The 19,248-nt window shown below is 45.3% G+C and overlaps 1 protein-coding gene across 2 annotated transcripts in view; it reads left to right on the top strand.

Annotated features, from left to right (window-relative positions):
• TECPR1 (tectonin beta-propeller repeat containing 1) overlaps positions 1-19,248 on the top strand; it is a 150,103-nt gene that overhangs the window by 71,483 nt on the left and 59,372 nt on the right. For both annotated transcript variants that reach the window (XM_088451967.1, XM_088451966.1), the window contains exons 5-8: positions 866-991; positions 1,570-1,744; positions 2,981-3,081; positions 18,776-18,877. In XM_088451967.1, coding sequence (XP_088308093.1) covers positions 866-991; positions 1,570-1,744; positions 2,981-3,081; positions 18,776-18,877 — 504 coding nt within the window. The remainder of the gene's footprint in view (positions 1-865; positions 992-1,569; positions 1,745-2,980; positions 3,082-18,775; positions 18,878-19,248) is intronic.

Here is a 19,248-nt window from a genome sequence, read left to right as displayed (position 1 = left end):
GGGCCCCATCTGATCCAGTCATGGGGATATCGGGCCGTAGAGGGGTTTACTGCTACTGCCCTGGCGAGAGGGCTCCTGCTTGCAGGGTGCTCCATTTTACCGTTCCCTTTGCCGGAGAACTGGTGCTCACTAACTCCACCCACAATGGGCAGTTCGAAAGATGAAACTTGGCCAACAGTGAAGCTGCATGGAGCTGACTGACGGCCAGGACTATCCACTCTGATTGTTTTATAAACACAATGGGAGTGACTGCAAACCACTTCGTGACTGTGCCCCTGTCGCTGAGCAGACTCAAAGCTCTGAGACGAGAGGCATATTATCTGCTCAGCTGGGCTTCTCGACGGCCGGACAGGCCCATTTGGTCATCGGCCCTTCTTGGCAGGTGCCAGAACTGCCAGATGGCCAGTCTGGCCCTGCAGACAGGCACGGGACAACACAAGACGCATCATTAGCCTTATGCATTCTATATACCGTACTCTCTGAATACTACTGCTCTTTTGCTTTCTCTGGACACAGAGAAAGCATGTGATAGGATTAGTTGGCTCTTTCTCCCTTTTCTTCCCCTCTACTTTTTTTTCATTTTCTTTTTTTCTTTTACCTTTTTTACTGCAGCTAATTTTAACCAGTTATCTGTAATATATTACTATGCTATATACGATCGTCTAAGGTTGTTAATGATACTGTTTTTTGCATTACTTCTAATATATACTCCGGATGTATATCTGATTCCACAATGTTCTCTTATTGTCATCTAAAAGCTTATGTTGCTATTGTCTTATGCATTTTAACTAAAAAATAAACCATTTAAAAAGCATCCAAAGGCTGGTAAGATGCAGTGTTTGACTGATGTTTTCATGTGTCTTAGATCCTATCTCACATTAACAACAATCAGTTACCGGACCCTTTTAATGACATCTCAGTTGGAGGATGGGAAGTCACAGACGAACCCGTAGGGCGCCTGTCAGTCTGGACTGTTTCTTTGCAAGGGAAGGTATGAGCTAAAACCACACATTACACATTTTATCATGGAGGGTGAACCAAGCCAGGAAATTGACTCTCCTGCAGACACTTTACTGACTGATAATGTCTGGTATAAAAACAATGTATGCCCAGTAACCCTGTTGTTTAGTGGATCGGTTCCTGAACTATTCTGCAGCACAGACGGTGTAATGGTAGCATTACTTCCTCACAGCACTGAGGTCGTGGGTTCAATTCCCACCACGGCCCTAACTGTGTGGAGTTTGTATATTCTCCCTGTGCTTGCGTGGGTTTCCTCCGGGTACTCCGGTTTCCTCCCACACCACAAAAATATACTGGTAGGTTAATTGGCTCCCAACAAAAATTAACCCTAGTGTGTATGTGTGTGTGCATGTGATAGGGAACATAGATTGTAAGCTCCACTGGGGCAGGGATTGATGTGAATGGACAAATATTCTCTGTAAATCGCTGCGGAATATGTGAGCGCTATATAAATAACTGGTAATAATAATAATAATAGAACAGTAATCATTAGCGAGGGACATAATTTGCATATAATATTCTGCCCAGTAATAGTTATTTTCCTTTTAGGTTTGGTATAGAGAGAATGTTTGTCATGACAATCCGGAGGGGTCATCCTGGTTGGAAATTGAAACCCCCAGCGAGGTCATACAGATCAGCTGTGGGCCTTATGACCTCTTGTGGGCTGCTCTCTGGGAAGGACAGGCCATAGTACGGGAAGGTATCAGCAGGAATAACACTAAAGGTAAGTATCACAATACAGAATCCTACCTCTTCTTAGGTCCTTATTCTAACGCTGACCCAATATTATCTGGGTGGTTGGTAGTTGGCTCACAGTTTCATTGTCCTACATGTGTGTGAAATCATCTGTCGATCACAATTCACTGGACCTGTGTACCATCACCCACTTCGCCCAGGTCCCAAATGCTACACAAGGAGCTTATTATCTTCTAAAATCCTGTTACCTACTGATTAGAGCTACTACCCAAATGCATCCCTCAGCTTTCCTTTGTTGAACTGAGCACCCTGAGTCAGTGCACTGCAAACTGTAAGATATTAAAGTACAACGAAACATTATTAAAACTACATGGACAATTTATGGGGTGTGGAGTCACATTGTTGGAGTACTGTGGTAGGTGTACCTCTGGCCTAGGACATTAACCAGTAGAATCAAGTAGTTCTCATCTTGGTCACACTGTGCAATGCTATCGTGGTCTCTGCATTACCATGGTCTGTTGCATACAAAAATGAAGAATAATGTAGGGGACGAACACAATGGGAATCTACAGGCAGATTTAGCCCATTTAAGTGTAAACTGCCTTCTTAAATTCATCATATCTGTCTGTGTGGCAAAGTATCTGATACTGGGGTAGATGTACTAAGCCATGGAGAGAGATAAAGTACCAGCCAATCATCTCCTAACTGTGATTTTGCAATCAGCCTGTAAAGTAAAAGTTAGGAGCTGATTGGTTGGTACTTTATATCTCTCCACTTTATCTCTCTTCAAGCCTTAGTACATCTCCCCCACTGTGGTGGATGTAATTGACAAGGATGTAGAATGGGAAATAGTAGCATAAAACCTGTGGAAGCAAATTAAGAAATGTAGGAAAACAACATTATGTGGGGTGAGGTACAATGAGTGATTCTAGTTAAATCTAGGGTGGTGGCGCACAATAGTTGTCTGATGAGGCAACATGACTTGATACATCTGCACCTTATATGATAGTAAGTGCAGTCGTTTCCAATACTCAGTGTAATACCCTTCAGTTTGGGTCCAGTGGTTCCTTCTATATAGCATTTGTTTTTCATGCTGATAAATGTAAGCATTGCAAATGTTTAGGCTATCAAGCAGGAACATTGGAAATGGGGGCTTGTACTGAGGTGACAGGATCTTTCTTCCTTGTGAAATTAATTATAGAGTGTTTATCGCCATATAGTAAAGTAGTGAGACTGCTCATATATGAAGTGTTTCTCATGACAGGCAGTTCCTGGACCATTGTGGAAGCTCCAACACACGGAGATGGAATCATGCACGTGGCAGCTGGTGTAAACGTGGTTTGGGCTGTGACTAAGGAACGCAAAGTAAGACTCAGTGATGTAATGTGCATCTTCTCAGGCCAGTGTCTAGTCAGGGCTTCAAGGATTTCTAAACTCGAATAGACGTTGGCTTATTTAAAAAAACATACATAGAAATATTCCTTCATAATACCTTTTTTCGTATTATATTGGCAAATGCTATTTTTCTCAGTTATTTGACATTTTTGCTCAAAAGAACTCGGCTGTGTGTTCTTTAATTGGTGTTCCTGACAGCAGGTTGTGCATAGAAAAATATCACCCCCCGCTTCATGGTGGCTTCTCTGTTGTGATAAAAAAAAGCAAGTACACCTAGCCTTAAAACTTCATGCTGCACGTGATGCCTGGCGTGAGTGAGCCGCCAAGTCCCGTGCTGCTTGGCTTGTGCCGAGCGTCTTCCTCTACTAGGGGGCACCAGGATGACACTGGGTATAGCCTGGAGAGGAGAGTCTGGGCACCAAATATTTAATTAAATTACCCACAAACCCACGCTCCTCTCCTCTATAACCCGCTCCCAACCACTGGACCTCAGCTTGAGTTTGGTGCCAGCAGGAGCTGGGCTCCAGTTTATAGGGGGGCTGCTTTAGGTGGTCCTATAGGAAGCCCCCACTGCCGCTCCATCGCCCCAGCGCCGGTGACCGCAGCACTGGCGACTGGTTCAGTGACATCAGCTGCGTACTCCAGAACATCCGGACCTGCAAACCACAGCCGGGGCTCAGCGGGGAACAGGTAAGGCAGCTCCCTGAATGTGTTCGACTTCTACCGCCGGAGTAGGAGACCCCTGGTGGTACTGGCAGTGGGGGCTCCCAGTCACCTGCATTTTCCACTAGACCACCAGGGTTGTGTCATGTAGTAGGGAATGCTTAGTAGCTGCAGCTACAATGTTCCCTGGGATTCAGCCAGACTGGGGAGGCGGGCGCTTCCTGTTAGCTACTCCCCCAATCCTGGGGTGCACTTTCCCTCTGCGGCCAGCAAGCCCCAGGCAAGTTCCTCCCCTCTCTCCTCCTCCTCCTGAATGCTGAGCAGCCATTTTCCCTCATCCTTAGGCCACATTTCTGCATTGAGTGGTCTGTGTGTATGTAAGTAGTTGTATTTTTATCTGTGTCTCTGGACCTGCTGTGGTTACTAGTCACCAGGGGAACATCCCTTGCAGGGGTGAGTACTACTCCCAGTATATTTATTCTAATATATACTGACACTATTTAAAAGACCCTTTTTGCTTAAAAACATATCCTCAATTTTTTATTTTGGTGTTTGGAGAATTCTGCGACTCTCAGGATGTACAGAAATAAAACTACCAAGGAAGTAGGCGCTACAGTATTGTGCACATGTAAGAAGTGTGTTACTGTCATTTCTCCTCAGGCTCTGGAGCACGATGGCCTTTGAGTCAGTTGCTTTACAGCCCTGCAACAGGAGACTTCGCCAATTGAATCCAGTCCAGAACCGGCCTGGGTGTCCAGGAAGGTACGGACTCAGAAGTGTCTTCAGATGGCGAAGCCAGAGCTTCCGTTACCTCTGACATTGAGACTTCTTCTGTCCCAGAGGAGGCTATGGCCCTCATTCAGAGCCGCACGTTAACAACAGTACGCTCGTTGCGTTCCGATGTTGACTAACCGCGCATGCGCCGGTGTTACACCGCGCATGTGCGTACGGCAGATTGCGAGCTTTTTTTCTCTCGTTCCTAAAATAGCGTACAGGAAGTGACATGTCAAATGTGATTGACAGAACAGGGCGTTTTTGGATGTTGACGGGGGTGGAGATGAAAAAACGCAGGCGTGGCGAGGCGTTTTTGGGGCGTACATACATTAGCAGATGCGAACGTCAAATGTGTTCGGACCGTCTCATACGTCACTGAAACATCCGCTTTCCCTTCAAAATGCTCGCACAGCTTAGGGTCAGGATTACTCGACCACATTGGCGATGGCCTTCTCCTCCGTCCCGGGACTCCACGATGGTGCAGCGATTAATCGTGGCTGGTCAGTAAAGTAATTAGTGTTGGATTGAAATCCGGCTTGGTATGTGTTTGGAAAGCAGTTTATTGGGATAGCACAAAAGCGTACGCAGGTGGAAATCAGAGCTGCTAATGTCATGATTACATAATCAATTAGCGTACATTTTTGGGCTTTTATTTTGACCACAATTTGGTGGTTATGGCCTATTGTAACAATAATGTCATCATCTTTTAATTAGCTCCCCTTTTTTTTTGTTTACTGTGGAATTTGCATCGCTATGTGTTTTTTTAAACGTTCCTTAAAGAGGCCTTTTTTTTAAAAAAAGAGGGTCAGTTTTTGCGTTTAAGGCCAGGATTAAATGTAACCCATTTGTACAATAATGTCACAATACAATGTCAGTGTTTTGTTTTTAATTTATTGTTTACACACAAACAAATTGGCATAATATTGTATTGCCTTTTTTTGTGGCCAAGATATTTGATCAAAAAAAAAAAAAAACATAACTACTAACATAAGCGTAAATACAAAATTTAAAAACATTTCACAAGAAAGGAGAGGGAAGTTTTGACCAGAAAGGAATATGAGCCAAGCACAGAAGGAAAGTGGGAAAAGTCGCCATTGCTGTCACCGTTTTCTCGCCCGTTTGGCTGGGTGAGGGTGGGCGCCAGACCGGGTCCGGGATGCCATCGGGCTGGCCTGTCCAGAGGCAGATGTTGTGGCCTCTGGACTAGGCACAGGGCTAGGCACATTTGGAGGATTGCCTGATGTTGTGCCAGAGGTAGAGGATCTGGATGTTCCGGCAGGAAGGGAGGTCGGCTCCACCATGTGCTGGCGAACGAGCTGCTCCAGGGCATCGGCGATGCGGATGTTGGCCCTGGTATTTTCCGCCAGGGCCTGAGCAATGGTCACGTTGGCCGCAGCATTTTGCTCCAGGGCCTCAGCCACCCGTATCAGACTGGCGTCCATCCTCTGCAGAATCTCCGTATGGCAATCCGATTTAAAATTGAGTTCTGTGAGGAGGCCCACTGCCTGCGAGGGGGCACGCCCTGGACTGGCTTCTGCAGGGTCCTCAGCCGGATGTACTGGTTCCTCCCCTGCAGAGTCAGCAGAAATTCTGCGGCCAAGGCTCCCCTCTGGAGCAGACTCATCCGCCTCTGTCTCTGTTAGGAAATTGGAGAAAAGACTCACATTAGAATCTACATATTGGCACAATAGCATTTCTGAGTTGGTGACATCACAAGACTTACCTTGGCCAACATGAGGAGCCGCAAAGTCTGGCATGTCCGTATCCATGTTGGACACGCCACACACCTCCACAGCCTGCACACACCCCTGTGCCATCTCTTCTAAGTCTGTCAACTCCAATGACACAGGGGTGGGACCCCCACCTGTCCCCCTTGCATGCCTAGCCCTGTCGGCATGTTTTTGTTTTAGACGATATTTGAAGTCTGCCCATCTGTGGAATGAATTTGGAACCATTATCCTTTTTTTTACAATGGGGTTTGTTTATAGGATGGGAAAGTGTTTACTTACCGCCGTTTGACATCCCGGGCTAGACGGACATAATCACCCACCCTATTGACAGCAACGGCGACCTCCTCCCACATTCTCCACTTCTGGCTTTGGCTCATATTCCTGGCTGCCTGGGGCAGGATGTCAACGCACTTCTGGATCAAAACCTCCATCTCCTTGCTTGTGAAATGTGGCTGCCTTTTTTTTTTTGCAGCTTTGGCGGGTTGACTGGGGCCAGCAGTCTCTTCCATGTCATCCTCCTCACCTATTTGGGTAAATATGCAGATTTAGCCACTTCACAACTTGCACAATATTATGTTTTAAAATAGTCATTGACACAAAATGCATGAAGGCCTTACCGCCGCAATTTTGACCATTGTTTCCCTGGTTTGAAGCCATGTCTCTGCTTCCAGCATGAAATCATCCAGAAATTCTATGTGATTTCGTGACGTATTTATACATGCGTCGTTAGTTTGCGGCCGCATCATTGATTGTGCGTCCCTATGATTCATCCTTAATTTGTGCGGGAAAATAAACACTATTTATGGCTTGGTGTGTGTGGATTCGAGGTGGGGTTGTTGGAGTGTTGTCGGTTAAGTGGTTTGGATTTGGTTGGTTGGTTGCGTTTGGAGGATTTTGGAGAGTTGTTTTTTTGTTTGTTTTTGCTACATTTCTTTGGTTTTTCCGTTCGCATTTTTTTCATTTTTTCAACATCCTTTCCTGATTTGGTAAGTTTTGTGCATTCAAATTTGTGGCCAATTGGTGTATTCTTCTGTTTTGTGGTTAGTTAATTTGTTTAACACTCATTTCATCTTTTTAAGTTTTTTTTTGTTTTCGGACCCAAAGAAGTTTTTTGAGGACATCTTATATATTCGAGTTGGGTAAGTCCATTTTTTGTCTTGCATTTGCGAATGAATTACGGCATTTTTTACTGTTGGTGTAGCGCCTTGCATTTGCGAAAGAATGACTGCATTTTTGACAGTTGGTGTAGTGACTTGCATTTGCGAATAATTTACCGCATTTTTGACTGTTGGTGTAGTGACTTGCATTTGCGAATAATTTACCGCATTTTTGACTGTTGGTGTAGTGACTTGCATTTGCGAATAATTTACCGCATTTTTGACTGTTGGTGTAGTGACTTGCATTTGCGAATAATTTACCGCATTTTTGACTGTTGGTGTAGTGACTTGCATTTGCGAATAATTTACCGCATTTTTGACGGCTTATTCATCATATAATCCAGTTTTGCTTTTCCCTTTTCCATTTTTTGGGTCCATTTGAACCTATTTGACGTACGGTGTGCAATGTAGTTTTCATCGATGGCCAAATGTGTTTTTCCGCTATTTTCTGTGTTGGCTTGCAACAATTTTTAAACCAAAAAAACACCCTCTAAATTTTTGAAGTCTCATTGTTGCCTTTTTTACAGTTTATACGTATCATGACAATACCCCGGCATGTAAGCAGCTATGGATGGTATCAGAAAGCTAAGTTGTTTTTTCTTACTTTTGGGGTGGGTCAAAAGTCTTACATTGTAAACTTTGAATTTCAGGTAGATCTGGGGCGAATTGTTCTGGCCCTGCTCCCGGAAGACGACCAACCTCAAACTCGTCCCAGGCGTAGGCATCGTAGGCATGCAAGGCCCCAGATATTTCGAACACGTGTCACCCTTTTTGGAATGCCCGATGATGAGGTTTTAAGACGCTACCGTCTACCTCCCAAAATCATCATAGACACTCTCTCATTAATAGAAAGTGATCTTGAGCGGCAAATTGACAGTCCAACAGCAATACCACCACTGACGCAATTTATGGCGGTGTTACATTTCTGTGCCTCAGGATCGTTTCAAACAACGGTGGGAATAGTGGCGGGCATCTCCCAATCCTCCTTTTCCCGGATCCTGAGGGCAGTGATGGAGGCACTTTTCAAGCACCTCCATCATTTTATTAAAATGCCTTTGGATATGGGTGCCCTTAGTGTGGCCAAGGCCAATTTTTACCAAATAGCTGGCTTCCCACACATCATAGGGGTTGTGGATGGTACTCACATACCACTTCAGCCTCCAGCACGGCTGGAGGCAATATTTAGAAACAGGAAACACTATCACTCCCTGAATGTAATGGTGGTATGTGATGCCTCCCTCCAGATCCTGTCCCTGAATGCTAAATTACCAGGAAGTGCACATGACTCCTTCGTCATCCGGCAATCAGGGATATGGCAGAAATTAACCAACCTACAAGCTGGTGATGCGTGGCTTCTGGGTAAGTGGAGACCTTTAGTACATAACAATGTTAAGCTTGATACACAGTGTTCCTGATGTGGTCTATTTTTGTTCACAGGAGACAGTGGATACCCTTGCATGTCCTGGCTGCTCACTCCTTATTTGGCTCCCACACCAGGGCCACAAAGTGCGTATAATTCCGCACTTACAGCCACCAGGCAAGTGGTGGAGCGCTGTATCGGCCTTTTAAAAGGCCGATTCAGATGCCTCCACCGCTCTGGTGGCGAGCTCATGTATGTGCCGGATATGGTGTCTAAAATTGTGGTCCTGTGTGGGATATTTCACAACATTGCCATAAGGAGTGGTGTCCCAATGCAGCCAGAGGATGCCTTACCTGAGGATGGCCCCCCCGAGGTTGGTCGAAGGTCAGTATGTGGGGGGGCCATACGCGATGATGTGGTGGCCCGATTTTTTAGGTAAGTTTGTTCAAAACTCCAGTGTTTATACCTAATGTGTTTGTTTTTTTTGGCAAACATCTAATTTTTTTTAAATTTTCTCACCATCTTCTGTTTGTTCCCATAATCTTTGGCACTCCAACGCTCACTACTTCCTGCTACCCTTACCAAACCTGGATCTGGTCCTTTTGGGCATATATTCTGGAACCCATATCGCAACGCCATGTTTGTGGAATCATGTTGTCATGGTCCTTCGTCAACCAGTTCTTGATTTTGTGTTTTTTTTTTTTTTTTTCTTGGTATGTGTTGTATTTGAATTTATCACTGTGTATTTTTTTTGGGAGTGACCACTTTGTTTTCTCTGTTATGTGGTGAATAAATGTTTGAAGAGTGAAATGGTCTTCCTTTTTTGGGACGTTAAGAGCAAGTGTAACCAGGTTAACACAAGTTACATTTGACTAAGGGGTAAACCAGTACTGACGCCAGTTGAGCAAAACTGAAATATGTTTTCAGCTTTCCAATCCACACCAAAAGGAAGCCTGGCCCAACCTTGGGATTTGTAAGATTGGCCTAAGCAGCTTGCGCACCAAGTAGGAACCTGGAAAATGTAGAAATCTGAAATTGACACTACACCCAAAAAGGGAAATTACATTGTGACTGTTATGTGTTTCTGGTGTCTGTTTGACATACAAAGACAAAACACAATCTAACTTTTAAAAAAGGGAAATCCTTGCAGGAACTTATGTCAGGCTAAACTATCTTGCTTTTGGTTTTTAAAAATGAGCCACAACGTATATTTGTCTTTAAAAATTTATTTGGCAAATACAACAAAAAAAAAAAAACTAATGCCGAAGGAGGCCAGACAGCCGGTCGAGGGCCACCAGAAGGCCGATTACATGGTGGCGCATCTGCCCCACAACATCCGCCACCTCTTGCCGACGCCTCTGTTCCTCTGTGGGTGAGAAAAGTGTGTGGGTTAATACAACAATAGGGACTCCACAGAAAAACATTAAAAAAAAAACAAATCACTCCTAAACCCAAAAACATAAATAAAAAGGGTGGGCTGGCCAAAATACAAGGCCTAGGTACAAATTCCCACAGGTATGATATGTGTATGCTTAAATCACCAGGAAGAGGTAAAGGCAAACCTTCACAATCACCAAAAGTCAAGCCACAAAAACACGAAGAAAGGCACGACACATGATTACATACAAACAGTTTGTGGTTTAAAAAAAAAAAATTAAAAACATACCGGTAAACAAATCGGGAGCTCCGGCAAAACCTCCATGATCCTCCTCGGAGGATCCGTCATTCCCCAAAGAATGGGGCGGAGTTATGGTGGACTCCGGGGAGGGGGTAATTGGAAGAGGGGTGGGTGGAGGAGAGGGGGAAGTGGGACGGAGGGGAAGGAGGCCCGACATTTCCGGGAGAGGGTCTGGGAAGGATGGGGAGGAGTGGGGAATAGGCGAAAGATTTGGGGTGGAGTGTTGGCTGGGGGTTGGGGAGAGTGGGCGGGAACGCCGACGTTGACGGCGGAGTCTTGGCTGTCCCCCTAAAATATGTCAAATACATTGCGTTTAGTTTATGGACAAATCCGGGCAAACAAACAAAAAAAAAAAAAGAAAAAAGAAATAAAACCAAAAAAAATAGCAGTAGAATTAAAAATTCATAAAAAGAGGGAAAACATGCAGACGCAGATATGAGTACAAATAATAAATAGAACAGACAGGAAAACATGCAGACGCAGATATGAGTACAAATAATAAATAGAACAGACAGGAAAACATGCACACGCAGATATTAGTACAAATAATAAATAGAACAGACAGGAAAACATGCACACGCAGATATGAGTACAAATAATAAATAGAACAGACAGGAAAACATGCACACGCAGATATGAGTACAAATAATAAATAGAACAGACAGGAAAACATGCAGACGCAGATATGAGTACAAATAATAAATAGAACAGACAGGAAAACATGCACACGCAGATATGAGTACAAATAATAAATAGAACAGACAGGAAAACATGCACACGCAGATATGAGTACAAATAATAAATAGAACAGACAGGAAAACATGCAGACGCAGATATGAGTACAAATAATAAATAGAACAGACAGGAAAACATGCACACGCAGATATGAGTACAAATAATAAATAGAACAGACAGGAAAACATGCACACGCAGATATGAGTACAAATAATAAATAGAACAGACAGGAAAACATGCACACGCAGATATGAGTACAAATAATAAATAGAACAGACAGGAAAACATGCACACGCAGATATGAGTACAAATAATAAATAGAACAGACAGGAAAACATGCACACGCAGATATGAGTACAAATAATAAATAGAACAGACAGGAAAACATGCACACGCAGATATGAGTACAAATAATAAATAGAACAGACAGGAAAACATGCACACGCAGATATGAGTACAAATAATAAATAGAACAGACAGGAAAACATGCACACGCAGTTTGCCCCACAAACACAAACATTAAAACCACAATACATAACACTTACTTGCCAGGATCTGCATGCGAAAGCATGCCAGCAAGCGGGGCGTTCGCCGTTGCAGGTCGGACCACCTGCGCTCCAGCTGCCCGATGTTGCGGCGTGATCCGAAGGACCGCAGGCGGGACCGTACCTCCGCATACGCGGAGCGCTTCTGCCGGTTGGTCATGGGTTCTGGCTGGCTGGTGATCCGGCGATCCATGACCTCCGTAAGCACCAGCAGCTCACGCCTGGTGAATGCGGAGGCTCTCATGATGGCAATGGTGTTTTTCTTAAAAATCATTTTTGATAAAGTGTGTAAAAATTTTCTGATTGGCTAATGTATTTTGGAAATTAACAGGAGCAATTTTATTGGTTAGTGTATGAGTCATGTGTTCGACAGGGCCAGAAATCTCTGGAGAGTTAGGATAGGCTTGATGCAGTGACATGCGTAAGCAAATTTACATAAAGAAATGAACCCAGGGAAATATGCGGGGATACACAGCAATAGTACAATTGTTTAATTGTGGTTCACATGTTTTTTAAACAATAAAAGCGAATGTTTCATCCGTACGTATTCTGCGGGTAAACACAAACACAGACAAGAGTAAAGTTTCTTGCATTGTGTTGAAAAAAAACAAACAATTAAGCTAATTGATACATTGATTGGCATGATACGATTGATGGAGGTAGGCAGAATAAAGGAGCAGGTAATCGACATCTGACAAGGCCACTTCCTGTTTATACTTGTGCGTGCGTTCCTTTCAAGCCATTTCGGGGATGTACGCTCGCTATTTCGTACGCTCGTTAGTTAGAGGAGGGGTCGTCAGAGTTTAGGGAGGAATTTTAGATGCGAACGAAAATACGAGCGAGCCATTGAATTTAAATATTTTTGTACGTACGCCTAACGTACGTGCGCCCGCTTGCGTGCGGCTCTGAATGAGGGCCTATGTCTCCAATAGATGTAATGGCTGTTATCAGAGCAGTAAAGTCCATTCTCCTAGTGGAGGACTCAGAGCAACCTCCCAGATCCAAGGCACCTGTATTTAAGAGAAAGAAGAAAACAGTTACGGAATTTCTGTCTTCAGCTCAGCTAGAAGACCTCCGAGAGGAGGCGTGACCTCACCCTAGTAGGCGCTTTCAAATTTCCAAGCACATTGCTACCTTTTACCCTCTCCCAGCAGTGAATAGGGCTAAGTTGGAATCTTCTCCCCCTGTGGATGCCCATATTACTCGTCTCATTAGGTCATCCCTCCTTCCTATTCCTAATATTGCATCTCTTAAAGATCCTATGGATAGGAACTAGAAAATTTCTTGAAGTCCAATTATGTCAATGCGGGTGCTTTAGCTCTTCCAGCCCTTGCATCGGCTTGGGTGGCTAAAGCTGTCGGCCACTGGGGAGACGCTTTGGAGAATGGGCTTACCTCAGGCATGCACAGAGGTGACCTGTTGTCCTTGGTTGCGCATGTTAGAGAGGTAGCTTCTTATCTCTTGGAAGCGGCCATAGATTCAAGGATTTTGAGTTCTAAGGTTTCAGCTTCTGCAATAGCAGCCAGAAGAGCGCTCTGGTTGCGCACCTGGAAGGCCGACACGGAATCCAAGAAGGCCTTGGAAGCCCTTCCCTATACGGGAGACGTTCTGTGTGGTCCGGAGTTGGACAAGATAGTGACCACACTAGCAGCGATCGCTTTCTTACCGTCAGTTGCCACTCCCAGACCTAGAACTGAGGATGCTGGCTACAATGCTGAGATACTCTGGAAAACTTGACCTGCAGAAACGGGCGAATGGTAGATATTTATAAGCTAGTGGAAAGTTGAAACAGAGACAAAGAAACATTGATGAGCATCTAAAATACGACCTATATGTAAGTAGGGTACGCATTACCGTACACATTCTTCCTCAATTTGAGATTGTTGTGAAAAGGGCTGTATATGACTGCATAAAGTGAAAAGATAAAGAAGATAAAGAAACCTTGATGTGATTGACCTCACATTTTTATTTGTGAGTTCGGGTACGCTTATATCCAAAACCATACTTGGACGATTATATCATCACATCAACATAGTGTTATATGATTGCAAGAAATTTTCCATATCACTATACCATCATTAAGGAGCTGTTTTATGTTTTTTTTTATATGTACAAAACGGAAACTACTGGAATCTTTGGGATCCTTACATAAAAAGAACAATTGGCCGAAAGGATCCTTTTCATACCGAATCACCATATAAAGATTGAGTATCTCCCAGTTTACATTACCATATTGGCTGTATGTATATCCAGCGCCATCTTGTGGCATAATATTTTCCATTTCCATTTATCAGTAAGGATTTAGGGGCCTCATTACTAAAAATTCTTAGGAGGTAATTAGGTTTAGAACTCGCATGGAGTTCTACCTAATTATCGATGGAATTCATCATTCCTCCTCTCCATCAATATCTATTCCGAAAAGTTGTTATTTTTGCGATGACAGCTTTTCGTGAAATAGATACTTTTCCCTACCTGCCTGCACATTTCACTGCCGTCCTCCGTGTCGCCCAGGCCCTTAACCTCTGTCCCCCGTCAGCATGTTCGGCTCCCACCCCCGCTGTCCGCTGCATCAACTCTCCCTGGCTGTTCTGAGACCCAGCCGCTGGCACTGACTGAGCTGTCACTTGTGGGCATCTTTAAAAGGATGCAGCGGCGGGGATATGTGAGCTGGGCAGAGGGTTTGCAATACCTACCTCTGTTCACCCCGTCACCGCATGCTGCAGGTGGCGAAAGCGTCTCCCCTCTGTTCCCCCGGCAGTGTGTCCGGCTCCCAGCCGCACTGTCCGCTGCATCAACTATCCCAACTGTCCCCCGGACACCCACCACCCCCCCTTCCATGCCGGCCAGTTCTTCCCGGCTGTTCTGAGACCCAGCCGCTGGCGCCGACTGGGCTGTCACTTGTGGGCGGCTTTAAAAGGACGCGGCCGGCGGGGAGATGTAAACTGGACAGAGCCGGGGCTGCAATACTTACCTCTGTTCTCCCCGGGCCGTCACCACATGCTGCTGCTGTCGGAAGCGTCTCCCCTCTGCTCCCCCGTGACACTTATAAGTTCTTCTTCAATTTACTGTTTATAGTAAATAAACAGTTAATAAAAGAAGCACTTACAAGTTCAACGGGGAGCAGAGGGGAGACGCTTCCGACAGCAGCAGCAGACAGAGGGGTGAACACACAGACGGAGCCGGAGGAGGGAGCTGGAGAAAGACCAGCAGGTAAGTATATACTGTACCACTGCTACACAAGCAATCAGTGATATCTCCTGCGTTAAGTGTCTTCATGAATACTAAAAAACGGTAATTAAGGAAAAAATTCCTAAAAACCGTTAATTTAGTGTTGATGAATAGGCCCCTTAGTGAGATCCTATTTTTGTGCCATACAAGAGGCTGCAGGTTTTGCGCACCTATTACATAGCAATTGTTTTGATATATTTTAAGCCAATCTGTTTCTGGTACAGAAGCCGGGCGGCTTTTTTCGACCCATCCTCAATTTAAAACACCTGAACAAATTCCTACGGTTTTCCAATTTTCACATGGAGTCCCTGTGGTCCTTCATTCTAGCCTTGGAACGGGGGGACTTTATGGCATTGTTGGATATCCAGGATGCCTATTTGCATATCCCTATACGTGCCAATTATCAACACTTCCTCAGTTGTGCAATACAAACCAGCCATTATCAGTTTCAGGCGTTACCCTTTGTTCTGTCCACGGCCCCTAGTGTGTTCACGAAGGTCATGGCGGTAATGGCAGCCCATCTTCTCTGCAGGGGCGTCACAATCTTATCTTACCTTGGACGACTTACTTCTTGTGGCCCAGGCACACGGATGGATAATCAGTTAGCGGAAATCCTTGCTAACTCTGTACCGGGAGCCTTGTTGGATTTCAGAGATCAGAGAGTCTTCCTCCCTCTGGACAAGATCTTGTCCTTACAAACCAGAATACACACCTTTCTCTGCCAGCGTTGGGTGTCCATACACTCTCGTGCATGCAGATTCTGGGGTCACTGGTCTCAACATTCGACATATTGAAGTACGGTCAGTTCCACTCCCGGCCTCTTCAAAGGGTCATTCTAAAACAATGGATCAAGTCTTGCCCGAACCTCAAGGCACAGACTTTCATTTTTCCCCAGGAGATACATATTTTCCTACTGTGGTGGCTCCAGCGCTCAAATCTGGACCTGGGCCGCCCCTTTTGGATCCAGGGTTGGGTCCTACTCACTACCGATGCGAGCCTTCGGAGGTGGTGGGCGGTAACCGGTCACCGAACCTTTCAGGATCATTGGACGTGTCAGGAGAGCCAGCTTTCCGTCAACATCCTGGAACTGTGTGCCGCATATAGGGCTCTGTGTCAGGCACAGCACCTCCTTCAGGGACGTCTAGTAAAGGTACAGTCGGACAATGTAACCGCGGAGGTTTACATAAACCACCAGGGCGGCACTCTCAGTCAAGGAGCCATGCAGGAAGTCAGTCGATTTCTCAGTTGGGCGGAGCATCATCTTCCAGCACTGTCCGCAGTCTTCATCCCTGGAGTTCAGAATTTGGAAGCGGACTTCCTAAGCAGTTAGGATGTACATGCAGGCGAGTGGGTGTTGCATCCAGACGTCTTCCACGCTACTGGTCCACTGGACATAGACATGATGGTGTCACAACCATCAGCTGCCGAGATACTGCTCCCGCACCAGGGATCCAGAAGCTCTCCTGGTAGATGCCCTGGCGATTCCTTGGAACTTCCCTCTGATTACATTTTCCCTCCGATCTCAATGATTCCTTCGGTTCCCCACAAGTTCAAGCTGGAGGGTGGCACGTTGATCCTGGTGACACCGGATTGGCCTCGACATGTGTTTTCCGCATATCTTTTGGGCCTCTCTGTAGAAGCACCTCTGCATCTTCCTCTGCGGACGGTTCTTCTGTCTCAAGGTCCGTGTTTCCATCCGGACCTTACCCGCCTCGCTTTAAAAAGGGTGGCTCTTGAGACATCTGTCCTAAGCGCAAAAGGATTTTCTAAGATGTTCATTCGGACCATGCTGCAGACTAGGAAGCCTCTTCTGCACATATCTACCATCGGGGTTGGCGTACCTACTTTTCTTGGTGTACGACTAGGGGTTTTAACCCCAGGTCTTTCCGTCTATCCTGTCTATCTTCCTTTCTGCTGACAGGTCTTATTTTGGGCCTACGGGACTCGTCTTGAAGGTTCAGGTTTCGGCTTTGTCCATTCTTTTCCAGATGCAGATAGCACTGCTCCTGGATGTGCAAACTTTTTTCCAGGAGTTCTCCACATTCAGCCACCGGTTGTCTCTCCATCCAGCTCCCTTTGAACCGCTACAGACGGTTGATTTGCGCTGGCTCACTTGGAAACCTGTTTTTCTGCTAGGCATTGCATCGGCCTGGAGGGTGTTGGATTTGAACGCCCTATCATGTTGTTCCTCGTTCATTATTTTCCATTCTGACAGGGCTGTACTGCAGACTCGCCTGGGCCCCCTTCCTAAGGTGGTATGCTGCTTCCACATAAATGGTGGTATCTGCTTTCCAGACTGCGGATGTGGTAAGTGCTCTCCAGCTTTATGTCAAAAGGACCAGAGAGATTCACAAGTCAGATTCTCTGTTCGTCTTATATGACGTTCATAAGAGGGGCTGGCCAGCTACTAAACAGACCCGCTGGCACTGCTTCACCATTCACCAAGCTTACTCCTTGGCGAACCTTCCTACCCCTACCGTGGAGGCGGCCCATTCCACCCAGTCAGTGGGAACTTCCTGGGCAATGCACTGTGGGGTTTCTGCAGAACAGCTTATAAAGCTATCACATGGTCGTACTTTCATCTGCTTTTACGCTTTTGATACTTTTACGTCATCAGACGCCGCCTTCGGGCGTTCTGTGCTCAGGAGTGTCCCTGTAGGGGACAGCTTTGGAACGTCCCAGTGTCATCCCAGTGCCCCCTAGTGGAGGAAGAAGAAAAGGACACTTATGTTGCTTACCTGTTAAGTCTCTTTCTTCGACTCCATAGGGGGCACAGTGCGGCCACCCTCACGCACCTGGCAGCCGGGGTGTGTTTACTTGGTGACCTGTCCGGCTGTACTTTCCATTGTTTGTGTGGTTCTGTGTGAGTGCCGGACTTCCTTCTCTGCCTCGCTCCTGCCGTGGGCTTGCAAACTAAACTGAAGTCCAGTGGCTGGGAATGGGGTATTCAGGAGTGGAGCCTGGGCATGTGGGTAATGTTTATTAACTATTTGGTGCCCAGACTCTCCAGGCTATACTCAGTGTCACCCGTGTGCAAGGTAAGCAACATAAGTCTGCTTTTTCTTGTCTGGAAATGAGTATTAGTCGCAAAAGGACGTGACAAACCACTTCACGAGACTACACTGATTAATTTAATACGTGACACTTGTATATTTATGTGTAACCGAGTCAGTATACAAAGCACAAAACAACTTGGCGTGGAAAAAGCGTAGCACTTCATATACAGATTAAGAATCAGTCGCACACAGATGTACAAGTGTCGTATATCACATTATTCAGTGCAGTCTCGTAAAGCGGTTTGTCAAATCCATTTACGACTAAAATGCATTTTTGGGCAGAAAAAATGCTCGGCACAAGCACGGGACCTGGCACTCTGAGAAGAGATGTTTGGCGCGACTGCAGCACTGGTGCATGAGAACACATCTGTAACCATTCACCTCGACGAACCATGTTGCAATGCAAGGGGTACAAATACTGTACATTTATTATTTTTGCATGCAGGGTAAATACTGGCTGCTTCTGCAAGCAGCAATCTGATTTACTAGGGTTCAGCGTCTTTATCTACTCTTGGTTTGGCCATGTCAGTGTCATCAGTCCTAATAGGAAAATAATAAGGTAGAATGGTCTTCATTTACCACAGTGACTGAATTCTCAATCAGTGACCTTGAGTAAGATGTCTTGTTATCCCAGCTTCCCCTTAGTCGTCAAACCTTCCTTTCAGTACAGTTATGCAGCAGTTAGTCATTTTCTGGTAGACCGTAAAGGTACTTAGTTCTGTATTGTTTCCTATCCAGGTATGGTTTAGGAGAGGGGTAAACTCGCACAACCCATGCGGCACTAGTTGGATTGAAATGGTGGGAGAAATGTCGATGCTGAGTGTGGGACTGAATGACCAGGTAATTTTATACATGTACAAAGCCATTAATAAATATATTCTATTATAAAATTTACCTGACAATTTGTTGTTTTGCCCTAGACTAAGACATAATATCTTTCATCCAATCACCCTGGATCAAGACTAGATAGGGTCCTAGATCCAGTGGAAGTTCTCCTGCTCCTCCTATTCATACTCTTATTATCCTTATTATTATTATCCCTTTGCCATCTGTGTTGCTGGCCTATTCTGCAATTATTTCACTATAAGTTTGATCTTTCCACCACACCAGTTAGTCATTGAACACATATTATACATTTAGGGGCTGTTACCAAATTCCACAGAGATGTACATTGGAGAGGTAATATAGTTGTACATTGCCCAGTGCACAAG

The sequence above is a fragment of the Taudactylus pleione genome, unplaced genomic scaffold (assembly GCF_031769625.1).
Source record: "Taudactylus pleione unplaced genomic scaffold, aTauple2 ptg000032l, whole genome shotgun sequence".
NCBI lineage: Eukaryota > Metazoa > Chordata > Amphibia > Anura > Myobatrachidae > Taudactylus > Taudactylus pleione.
Note: the sequence above shows the minus strand (reverse complement) of the source record. Positions and strands in the feature narration are given on the sequence as shown.